General features: G+C 36.5%; 1 protein-coding gene across 1 annotated transcript; it reads left to right on the forward strand.

Moving 5' to 3' along the window:
- Window positions 1–7,806: 7,806 nt before the first annotated feature.
- Window positions 7,807–10,591, forward strand: LOC145124685 (Transketolase family protein). The gene is made up of 4 exons (XM_079060114.1): window positions 7,807–8,149; window positions 8,289–8,395; window positions 8,489–8,532; window positions 9,427–10,591. Exons 1-4 carry the CDS (start codon window positions 8,047–8,049, stop codon window positions 10,397–10,399), a joined length of 1,227 nt encoding a protein of 408 aa, XP_078916240.1. The 5' UTR covers window positions 7,807–8,046; the 3' UTR covers window positions 10,400–10,591.
- The last annotated feature ends 581 nt before the right edge of the window (window positions 10,592–11,172 follow it).

The following is an 11,172-nucleotide window of genomic DNA, read 5'->3' on the forward strand; positions in this document are numbered from 1 at the left end:
GAGAGAGAGAGAAATCATATGCCAAGAGGACAGTGGGAGGAAAATTGTCCTTGAAGAACTTCAAGAATCAAGTGATGAAGGAACCTCAAACACTAGCGCTCAACCCGAGGAGGAAACTCCTGTTGAACCAATCGATGAGTCCTTACCTTTAAGGCGTTCCAGTAGAGTTAGTGTTCCACCCGTATTATATGGCTTCCATATAACTGCTGAGGATGATACGTTTATTATTGATAGTACACTAATAAATATGGATGAACCTAACAACTACAAGGAAGCCATGGCAGGCCCGGAGTCTATAAAGTGGAAAGAGGCGATTGACAGCGACATTCAGTCCATGTATGACAATCAAGTTTGGAACTTGGTTGACAATGTCCCAGGTCGTAAGACGGTCGGGTGCAAGTGGATCATCAAGAAGAAGACTGACATGGATGGGAAAGTGCACATATTCAAGGCACGACTGGTTGCGAAGGGTTTCACTCAAACTCCGGGAGTTGACTATAACGAGACCTTCTCACCAGTGGCCAAGATCAAATTTATAAGGGTTATGCTAGCCATAGCTGCGTTTCATGATTATGAAATATGGAATATGGATGTCAAAACCGCTTTCCTTAATGGAAAGTTGGCTGAGGATATTTACATGAATCAGGCAGAGGGTTTTGTAGATGCAACGTACCCTAATAGAGTGTGTAAGCTTGAGAAATCCATCTATGGATTGAAACAAGCATCTCGCAGATGGAATCTTTGTTTCAATGAGAAATTCAAAGAGTTTGGTTTTTCGAGAAGCGAGGATGAGTCCTGCGTATGTGTCAAAGTTAGTGGGAGTATAGTTAGCTTCTTGGTATTGTATGTGGATGGCATACTACTCATGGGAAACGACGTCCCGACCCCGCAGGAAGTTAAATCCTGGCTTGGGAAGTGTTTCGCTATGAAGAGGCTGCTTATATTCTAGGGATAAGGATATTGAGAAATAGGAGCAAGAGACTAATAGGACTTAGTCAAAGTAGTTACTTGGATAAAGTGTTGAAACTTTTTAGCATAAAGAATTCCAAAAAAAGGGAGTTACCAATCTAGAGCAATACCAAACTGAGTAAGACTCAAAGCCCGAGTACCGATGTTGAGATAGCGGAAATGAGTCGAGTACCATATGCTTCCACCGTTGGCTCGATCATGTACGCTATGACGTGTACTCACCCTGATGTGGCTTTTGCTTTGAGCATGGTCAACCGATATCAAGGGAACCCTGGTAGAGCTCACCGGATAGCAGTAAAGAACATTCTTAAGTATCTACGAAGGACGAAGGACTCGGTCCTCGTACTTGGTGGAAGTGAAGACTTGAGAGTGACAGGGTATAGTGATGCTAGTTTTCAGACCGACAGAGATGACTTCCGCTCTCAGTCGGGCTGGGTATTTACCCTGAATGGAGGAGTAGTGACTTGGAAAATTTCCAAGCAAGAGACTGTGGCTGATTCAACGTGCGAATCAGAGTACATAGCAGCGAGCGAAGCATCGAAGGAGGCGATATGGTTGAAGAACTTCATCGGAGACATTGGAGTTGTACCGGCCATAAAGGAGCCTATGGAGATTTTCTGCGAGAACGAAGGAGCGGTTACCCTGACCAAGGAACCGAGGGATCATGGGAGATCCAGGCACATCGACAGAAAATACCACTTCATCAGACATCGGGTAGAAGAGGGACTCCTCGTCGAAAAGAGGGTATCGTCAGAGGAGAACCCAACAGATCCCCTCACAAAGGGTCTGAGCAGGGTTAAGCACTTACAACATGCGAGGAGATAGTTATTTAGAAACTTGTAATAGATTAAATGTAATTGACATTTGATGATTGAATAAAGGAGTTTCATTTATGAGTAAAGTTACTATCTTGTGTCAATTGTTTACTGTTGTTTCACTTTTGCATGTTTTGACTTCCATAATAATAGGATTATTCGAATTATCCACAATCTATCATACTTTGGAAGTAGGTAATGAGGTTAGACTGTCATGAATTGGTTTGTAGATTGTCTAAGTGTTTGGATATAGCAAAGGTTTGCTGCAACGTCCATGAGTGCTCCTGAAATAAGATTTTAGTATTGGATTAAACCCACGCTCACATGAATCACTTCATGGAATTTATCACGAGTGATTGTGAGACGATAATGTCGTATAGTCTTTAAACTGAGATATATGAGTTGTTGTTTACAAGTTGGTTGTGCATTGGTAGTGCGTAAACGCATCAGTAACTTGATGTTATAAAACGTATTGTTGTGTATGATTTAATAAGTAAATAGTACAAGCATATAAGTCAAAGTTTATCTGTTCCTTTTATCTTAAGAGGATTAAAAGCGATATCTTGGGCCCCTCGATGATTTTGTGTTGACTTATGTGCCGGGCCCGGTCAGGACTGAATTGACGTGTTCAGTTAAGTTCTATGTCCAACAAATCAGAAATCGGGAAACAAACTGTTGGACAATGAGTATGAATTTATTCCATGTCTTTGTCTACACGATATCTTGAGAACGGAGGACTACATGATCCCTTATCTAAAGGACGCGTTATTGACTAGGTCAGAGTTCGACAGTGGCTTTTGAGAGCTACGATTGCTAATCGGATTTTGAAGTCCTACTTGCAGTTATAGTTATTAGACTTATCCAAGTGGGAGACTGTTGGATTAGATGTCTAAGCCCATAACTATAATTGGTATGTACTTGACTCGATTGTAGCATGATCCTTTTGGGTTGCCTTCACCATAGCAACTTGACTGGATGAATTATGGAGAAAGAGGTTAATTGTGATTTATTAATATATTATAGGAATAATATATTAATTGAGAAATCATATTATTTACTTAGTATTGATCAGAAATTATTTTGAAATTAATTTGGTGATCAAAAGAGACTAATTGAATTAAGGGGACTGGTATTGCAATTATCTAATAGTTGCAAGTTGGGCTTGTGGATCCCTAAGAAGGGATGAACGAAATCCTATGTTATCCTGCATAGATTTCGTCCAGAAGAGGCCTTCTGGAAGGATCTACTGGATTGCTTAAGGCCTAAGTAGAGAATTAGAGTTTCAGTCAAATACCCTAATTGCATAACTATATAAAGACCCCATGACACCTTGAAATCGGCCACTTGCTTCTAAGAGAATACCCTAGCCGATTTTGAGCCTCCTAACCTCTCTCATATTCTTCCAACTTGCTACTTGGTGTTTGTGACTCACTAGAGGTGCAACAACCGAGACACTAAGCTCTTGAAGGTCAAGATCTACAAGCTACAAGGAAAATGTATTCATCTAACTTTGTTTTATGTTATAAATCTCGAAAATTGTATGCTAGTTAGGGTTCATGCTTTGGATGATTTGATTTGCATGTATAACTTGAGAAAAACTTAAATCCAAAGCGTTAAGGTTGCATGTACACCATAGGAATGTTGTTGTGCTCAAAACTCATCAGTGGTATCAGAGCTTAGGTTGTTTTTATGTTGTATTTGATGCCATGGTTAATTGTTCAAAGCTGAAAAGAATCGATTTCTACCCTCTGATAGATGAACTCGACGAGTCCTTATATCTTTGTACTCCACGTAAGAGAGGCCAGCCCAAACTATTTCTATTCTTCTTGACAGTGAGATCATGACTTTGTTGTCTCCATGGAAATGGTGTATTCAATTGATCAAATCATGTGAATCTATATCAGGGACAACTTCAATTGATCAAATCATGTGAATCTATATCAGGGACAACTGCAGTTGCATTATCATTATCTCTCTCCTGTAAACTCCCATAAACACCCTTATGTCTAGCATAAAAAACAAGAACATATCCACCATGTCTAGAGAATGCAGTCTCAAGAAGCACTTGTTCTATACCTTGTACAAGCTTCCTGTTGATAGCGACTGCTCAACAAGCCTTGACATATGGACTTAAATCTGTTGCAGCATCACAGTAATCCAAACCCTTTTGTTTGGAGATTTGCGTGCACATCACGATCAAAATGCTTCCATGTCAGCCCTCTTTTCATTTTTACTTTTACTGCCTCGACCAAACAGACCTTGCTGCAACATTTTTTTTTTTTTTGTTGTGGTCTTTGCATATCAGAATTGTAAGATCCATGCTTTCTTCTACTCGGCTATGTAAACCATTCTCTTAACATAATACCCATGTAGCTTTATGCAAGGCAATTTGAACCAAGTCATGTACTCAGTTGGATAATACATTCATTTCACCAAATGAACAACCCATTTGAAAGAAAAATACCAATAATACCCTTGGCGAGAAAGATCAGTAGATGGAAGAAGTGGTGAACGGAGTTGTTGCAGGAGGCTCGATGGTGAAGATGTGTTGGTTTTCTTTCTCATTCTACACAAAACACCAACAAGATTAAATTACCATATGATGAGCTTGTCTTGTGAATCAGAGAATGATACATTCAAGTGTAGAAGGCACTGTACATCATCTTCCATGGTGAAAATATCAGCGACAATGGTGGTAGCGATTATGATGAATAAGAAAAGAGGATTGGAGTTTCATGATGGCTGTTAGTGCACGTGTAGTTTTGAGGTTTGGGGTGAGAATGGTGGGAAGCCATTGGTACTGCCATGGATGATGGATGTGATTGAGACTTGTTGGGATTTTGGAAAAGATCGATGACAGGGATGAGTTGTTTTTGCTACTCACGAAATTTATTGTTTGCAGCTTAACATCATCTTAAGAACAAACGACCACTAGAATTGAACCTTGAGACTCTTTTCTTAAAAACTTCAAGCGTGAGAGTCAGCGTGAAAATCAATCAGCGAGAAATATTTTCCTTAGAAACTCAATCATGAACATAGTCTCTATATGTCTATGCAATTCCTTTTATTTTTTAAAACATCAGGAACAACAAATAGAGACAATATCTTAACGTGGGACCCAAGTATCATATGACAACTATGCATTTTACAAGAATCACAGAAGTAGTACCATGCAGAAAGAGGGCATAGGAGACCTGCTATTTTTTCATAACTCCTGATGAAGCAATTATGATCACAAGGACAAAAATATCCCTTATTTCTTTGCAACAAACACCAACTCACGTGATAAGACTCGTTTTCTTCCTTCCTTCTCTCTCCTATGACAGATGATTGTGACGACACAATAAACATATATCCTTGCTGAAACCATCGGTCCAAGACATGTAACCTGTAAATAGTGACAATACACAAAAAATAGAGCGAGGAAATCAGACAGAAAATAGAGTACCAAGCTTTGTAGATCTTTTGCTATCCATGGGAACTCCATTAGTGAAATTTTCTCCATTTTCCAACTTTTGTAGAGACTCATTTGAGTTCCACAAATGATGATTTGACGCTGATACGAGAGAAGCATGAGAAGTGTCCTTGGATAGAGAATTTTTCAAGCTAAAGTCTTTAATACTAGAAGGTGAAGTTAAATAAAACAGACATGATCATGATTGTAGATTATCGGAAAACCATCATGAGAGTCCAAACAGCTTGAACTTATTTATCAGTAAGCATACAAGCTACATGACATTACTTTTGATTATGAGTTAAATGAAACTGATGAAGTTTTGGTTTGAGACGACATGGTGATAATGTGATGTTGGAATCAGCGTGAGAGTCTACAAATGAAGGATAATCATGTGATTTATATGTACACTGACTGAAGATAAACACTTGAGGTCAGCATGATGTTTATGATAAAATGAAAACCTTCTTGGTCGATGGAAATCTGGCCTTTGAGTACTGACTTGTAAAAAATCACTTGAATTTGACTTTAAAAGCATTTATCTGGACCTGTAGCTACCCTATGTATATGAAGACCATGTCAACCATTCTTTTGCTTGTTTTTACTCCTTGAGTTAATTTGTACCATGTACCTGCATTGACCAAACAGCCCTTTGAGAGATTTCTTGACAACACATGAAATTGACCAAAATAACCCTGTCACCGTGAGTTCAGATACCAAGCTTTGAATTATCAGTGCCATATGTCAAATTTGGAGAGTTCAATTACCAAATGTAGCTAAAGATTTTGAAGCTGCTCAACATGTTGGTCCCCCTTTTTTTTGATTTAACGAACACGACCAAAATACCCTTAATATCCATGCACTGTATGAATCTTCTTTTCTTTGTCAGGAAACATAAATCACACAAGAAGCATATAGGTTATACACCAAGCCATAGTGTTCGACAATCACTCTCAACATTGTCTAAGAGCTATATCCCTCAAACACTTATTGAACCAATTATCTTAACAGTTAAAGATACTCAACTCTTCTCCCAACTGTAACCATTTATCTTAAGTCCTGGTCAAAACATCACAACATTAAACCTTGTCATTCTTTTGCAACCTATTATATTCTCAATCTCAGAAATAACACATGTGTTTCTTTTCTTGTGTCAAGTTAGACCATAATGCCCCTTACAAAACTTACTTCCTTGAGAAGCAACAAGCAAATGAAAGTTACACAAGTATGAATTCATCCCTTGTCTCTTGTGCCAACAGAACAAGAATACTCATTGGACCTACACCCTTTTCTTTTTGTTTTTTTTTTACTTCAAACCAACACATAATGATTTCAAAAATAAAAATTGTACACAATACTTAAAAGAATTTCAAATAAAGAAATTAAAAAAAACTTTACACAAACAATTATATAAAGAATCTTACTTTTGCTCAGTGATAGTAAGAGAGAGACTCCAACCAGAACTTTAAAAGATTTCAGTTCTTTCTCACATCTTTAGATTTTAGCAAATGCTTTTTTGGACAGCAAAGGAGATTTGGTTTAGAAACAAATATTTTTAGAATCTTAATTTTGATCTTCTTGTTTTGAAATCATTCATTTAAGTACTGCATGTGAGAGCAGTTAACGGCTTAAATCTGATGGAGTCACCTAAAAGAACCATTTATTAAAAGTTTTCAAACCACATGGATGATCCTTGAAGACAAAAGAAGTTAAGGATTAAACTTGATTTTATTTTTAAAAACCAGATGGATTATTTTTGAAGATTTTCCTAAATATAATTCTTAATATGTTTATGTATTACTGTTGATAACTCTAATAACAATAAAATATTATAATACTATAAAATATTATATTATACTAATAATCTTGTTCATTATAATACTTTTATTAGTTATTAATATTACAAGTATATTTAGAATGTCAATACTAATATTTTTATTCTCTTAAATTATCTTTTGTGGTATTACATGAGGAGAATTTTCCCTTAAAATCCCTAAGGAGTTGGGTTTTCCTTATAAAGTAGCTCGAATCCGAGGTGTCCGATGAAATATTACGAATAGGCCTCCATTTAATTCATTACCGTTTCCAAAAAACATATTATTTCTTTAATAGATAATGAATAAATTATTTATTGTTTTATCTAAAAAATTAGTCAAAAGAAACATTAAATTATATAATAATATTTAATAGATCAAATGCCATTCAAATAGGATGTAATGTTCGGTTTTAGAAGACTTTGTGCCATGTTTTTTTGCAAGAAGATACATATATTTTTCGACCTGTAATCTTCTAAAAAACAATATGCAAATAAAATATCTTCTCGCTCCAAAAATAAAAAAATAAATAAAAAGTTTTTTAGCAAAAAAAAAAAAAAAAAAAAAAACGGCACCTAAGTCCTAAGTCACAATAATCAAACTTGTATTAAACAACATTAACTATTTAAGTAGTTGTAATAATAGGTTTACCAAAGATCCAAAGTCCAAACATCCCTCATTCTAGACTTTTGTAAGCGCGAGGGTATTTTAGACATTTCCTAACGTTCCAGGTGCCTAACAAGCTGTAGTTGAGTCATAATAAGCGAAGAGGCGTTACGATCGAAGTCCAAACTCTTTGCGACACTCAACTCTTTCTCAATCAAATCGACCAACACACACAAGAACCAGAGAAGCCTTCCTCAATTTCTCCGCCCCTCTTCCCCCTTAAACAAATCTCTACAAACCCTATAAAGCAACATTACATTTTCGTTTCAAATTTGCCCAATCTTTTGATCTGTAATAACCCCACATCACCTCTTCAATTTCACCAAAAATGGCTTCGATTTTTCAAACAGTCGGAGCTGTTACATCTCTCTCGTCCAACGCCTCATTCGACACCAAGAAACTTCACCTTTCTTCTCGCAAATCCCTTTCAGGTATCGTCATTCACTTCGATTCAATCATGCCATGCTATGATTTTTTTGGGTTGATTTGTAGTTACATTGATCGTGTCTGCTGCTTTTGGTTGTGGTTTAGTTAATTGCTGATTTGTGTAGCTTGTTATTTACATTTCAGAGAGGAAAGCGAGTTTTCTTGTGGTTAGATCTGATGCTGCTAAGATGAACACTGGTTTGAACAAAATTGGGGGTAGAGCTGATCAATTGGTTACAAATGCTGTTGCAGTAATTCTTCTTCTTCTTCTTCTCTCTCTATTCATTTGTGTGTGTGTGTGTGTGTTCTTCGTATTGAACTCTTGAATCGTTCATGTATTGCAGACAAAACCTGACACTTCAGCAGCATCTACTGCATCCAAACCTGGGTATGCTTATTTCATCTCATATATGTATATATATAGTTTGAGGAATTAGCACTTTCACTTCATTTCTAATTTAATTAATGAACTTTAAAAATCATACCTATGTGAAAAAGATTCAACTTCTTCACGATTACAGCTTTTCTATGGCCAAAATTACCAACAATCATCAATTTTGGAAAAAAGATTTTCACTTTTGACAACAATTCTTGATTGAACTAGAAATACAAGAAAAGTGTGCTGCTATTTCCTGCAATTTGCCCTTTTGTGAATCGTATGTATCTTTGCCTGATCTTTGATGCCTTGAAAGGAAGCCTAATTTGGGATTTATTTCTTTAACATACCCTTTTTTTTACAATGAAAAAAAATTAGGAAAAGTAAAATTTGATGTAATTGAAGGCTGTTTTGTGCTTTGTTTATAACATGAATGGAGAATCTTGAACTTTAGATGGGTTCTTAGTCTCCTTATACGCTTCTCTAAATTTGACTATTTTGATCCTAAATATTTACAATATCTGCATAATAATCACTTTAAACGCATATTCAAACACCATATTTATATGTTCCCAATTTTGCAAATTTTGATTTTGATTCTTTTTTTTGGTAAATAAAAGACCAAAATTTCTCCTTGTGTATCATGATAGACAGATAGAATGCTTGATAAAGTGTTGTAAAGACCAAAACGTTCATTGATTTATTTATTATAGCATCATACTTTCATTTCTTCCTATTTAAGCATTTTACTTCACAAAACCTACCAATTATAGCAATATCACTAAAATATAAAACAATTTTCACTACAATAATTAGGTAGATTTTCAAAAGTAGGATGCTATAATACACAAATAAATGAAAGTATACTCGAACCTATAACTAACAATGATCATTTTGATTCTATAGGCACGAACTATTACTCTTCGAAGCTCTAAGAGAAGGCCTCGAGGAAGAAATGGAGCGGGACCCACATGTATGCATAATGGGAGAAGATGTGGGCCACTACGGAGGCTCCTACAAAGTCTCAAAAGGTCTCGCCCCAAAATACGGTGATTTACGCGTTCTTGACACTCCAATCGCCGAGAACGCCTTCACCGGAATGGGAATCGGAGCCGCCATGACCGGATTACGCCCCGTCATTGAAGGAATGAACATGGGATTCCTCCTCTTAGCCTTCAACCAAATCTCCAACAACTGCGGAATGCTCCATTACACTTCCGGAGGGCAATTCAAGATTCCGGTCGTCATCCGTGGGCCCGGTGGAGTCGGTCGACAGCTCGGTGCCGAACATTCCCAAAGACTGGAATCGTATTTCCAATCCATCCCCGGAATCCAAATGGTGGCATGCTCGACTCCTTATAATGCCAAAGGGTTAATGAAAGCTGCGATTCGTAGTGATAATCCTGTGATTCTTTTTGAACATGTTTTGTTGTATAATTTGAAGGAAACGATTCCCGATGAGGAATATGTTTTGAATCTTGAGGAAGCGGAAATGGTGAGACCAGGGGAACATGTGACGATTTTGACGTATTCGAGGATGAGGTATCATGTGATGCAAGCGGCGAAGACTTTGGTCAACAAAGGGTTTGACCCTGAAGTTATTGATATTCGTTCGTTGAAGCCTTTTGATCTTCATACGATTGGGAATTCGATTAAGAAGACTCATCGGGTGATTATTGTGGAGGAATGTATGAGAACAGGTGGAATTGGGGCGAGTTTAACTGCGGCTATTAATGAGAATTTTCAAGATTATTTGGATGCACCGATTGTGTGTTTATCTTCACAAGATGTGCCGACGCCGTATGCGGGGACGTTGGAGGAGTGGACGGTGGTTCAGCCGCCGCAGATTGTGGCGGCGGTGGAGCAGCTTTGTCGGTGAAAGAGATGAAGGATAAAAAAGTCAATTTATATCGGTTTTCTATCGGTTTTGTTTTGGTTTATGTGGGGATTATGGTTATGGAACTAAAAGCTCGTTGATGTTTCTAGTTTGTTTGAACTTGTTTTTTCTGTGTTTGGCCTATGATGATTTGGATAGTCCATTTGTTCTATACGAGTTTTTATATTTTGCAAATGATTCATGTCATCTTTATTTATAGTTTTGGCAAATCATCAGAAATTCGATTGCACCAATATGATCCAAAGTTTCATTCCAGAAAGTGTATTCTCTATTCTCTAGTGTTGCTGTTGTATCTGGCTAAACTAATGCTAATTTAAAAAATCGGATATACAATTGAAGTTGGAAACTTTTTATCTTGTTGGAACACGACTTTTTAACATAAGTTACAACAAAAAAATTTCAATTATTATTTTTAAAAAGACATTAGTTTACACTTACATTAATAATACAGGTCAAGTAGTTATCAAAAGGATCAATTCAAAGTAAATAAAATACAATGATCAACGTCGGATATTACTATCTCTTTTCTTTGATCATTCTTAAATAAATTTACCTACAAAAGACACAACAATAAAAAAAAAAGCTACAAAGAGTTTAGTCAATAATCTTTAACAATGTTACACATACCAATTATGACATATAAATATACCAATCGTCAGATAGTTACTCGAAACTAATTTACCAACTAAAGTTTACGATTACTCATTGCTTAACTCATCGCACTTTTTTTTACACCCATTCTCTACTCATTCTCT

The sequence above is a fragment of the Lactuca virosa genome, chromosome 7 (assembly GCF_052849685.1).
Source record: "Lactuca virosa cultivar CGN04683 chromosome 7, Lactuca_virosa_CGN04683_v6, whole genome shotgun sequence".
Classification (NCBI taxonomy): domain Eukaryota; kingdom Viridiplantae; phylum Streptophyta; class Magnoliopsida; order Asterales; family Asteraceae; genus Lactuca; species Lactuca virosa.

Excerpts from the sequence above, each read along its gene's own strand:
- LOC145124685 (XM_079060114.1), top strand. The coding sequence starts at position 8,047 with ATGGCTTCGATTTTTCAAACAGTCGGAGCTGTTACATCTCTCTCGTCC. Across the intron at positions 8,150-8,288 it reads TTCTCGCAAATCCCTTTCAG|AGAGGAAAGCGAGTTTTCTT; the intron begins GTATCGTCATTC and ends TTTACATTTCAG. Across the intron at positions 8,533-9,426 it reads TCTACTGCATCCAAACCTGG|GCACGAACTATTACTCTTCG; the intron begins GTATGCTTATTT and ends TTGATTCTATAG.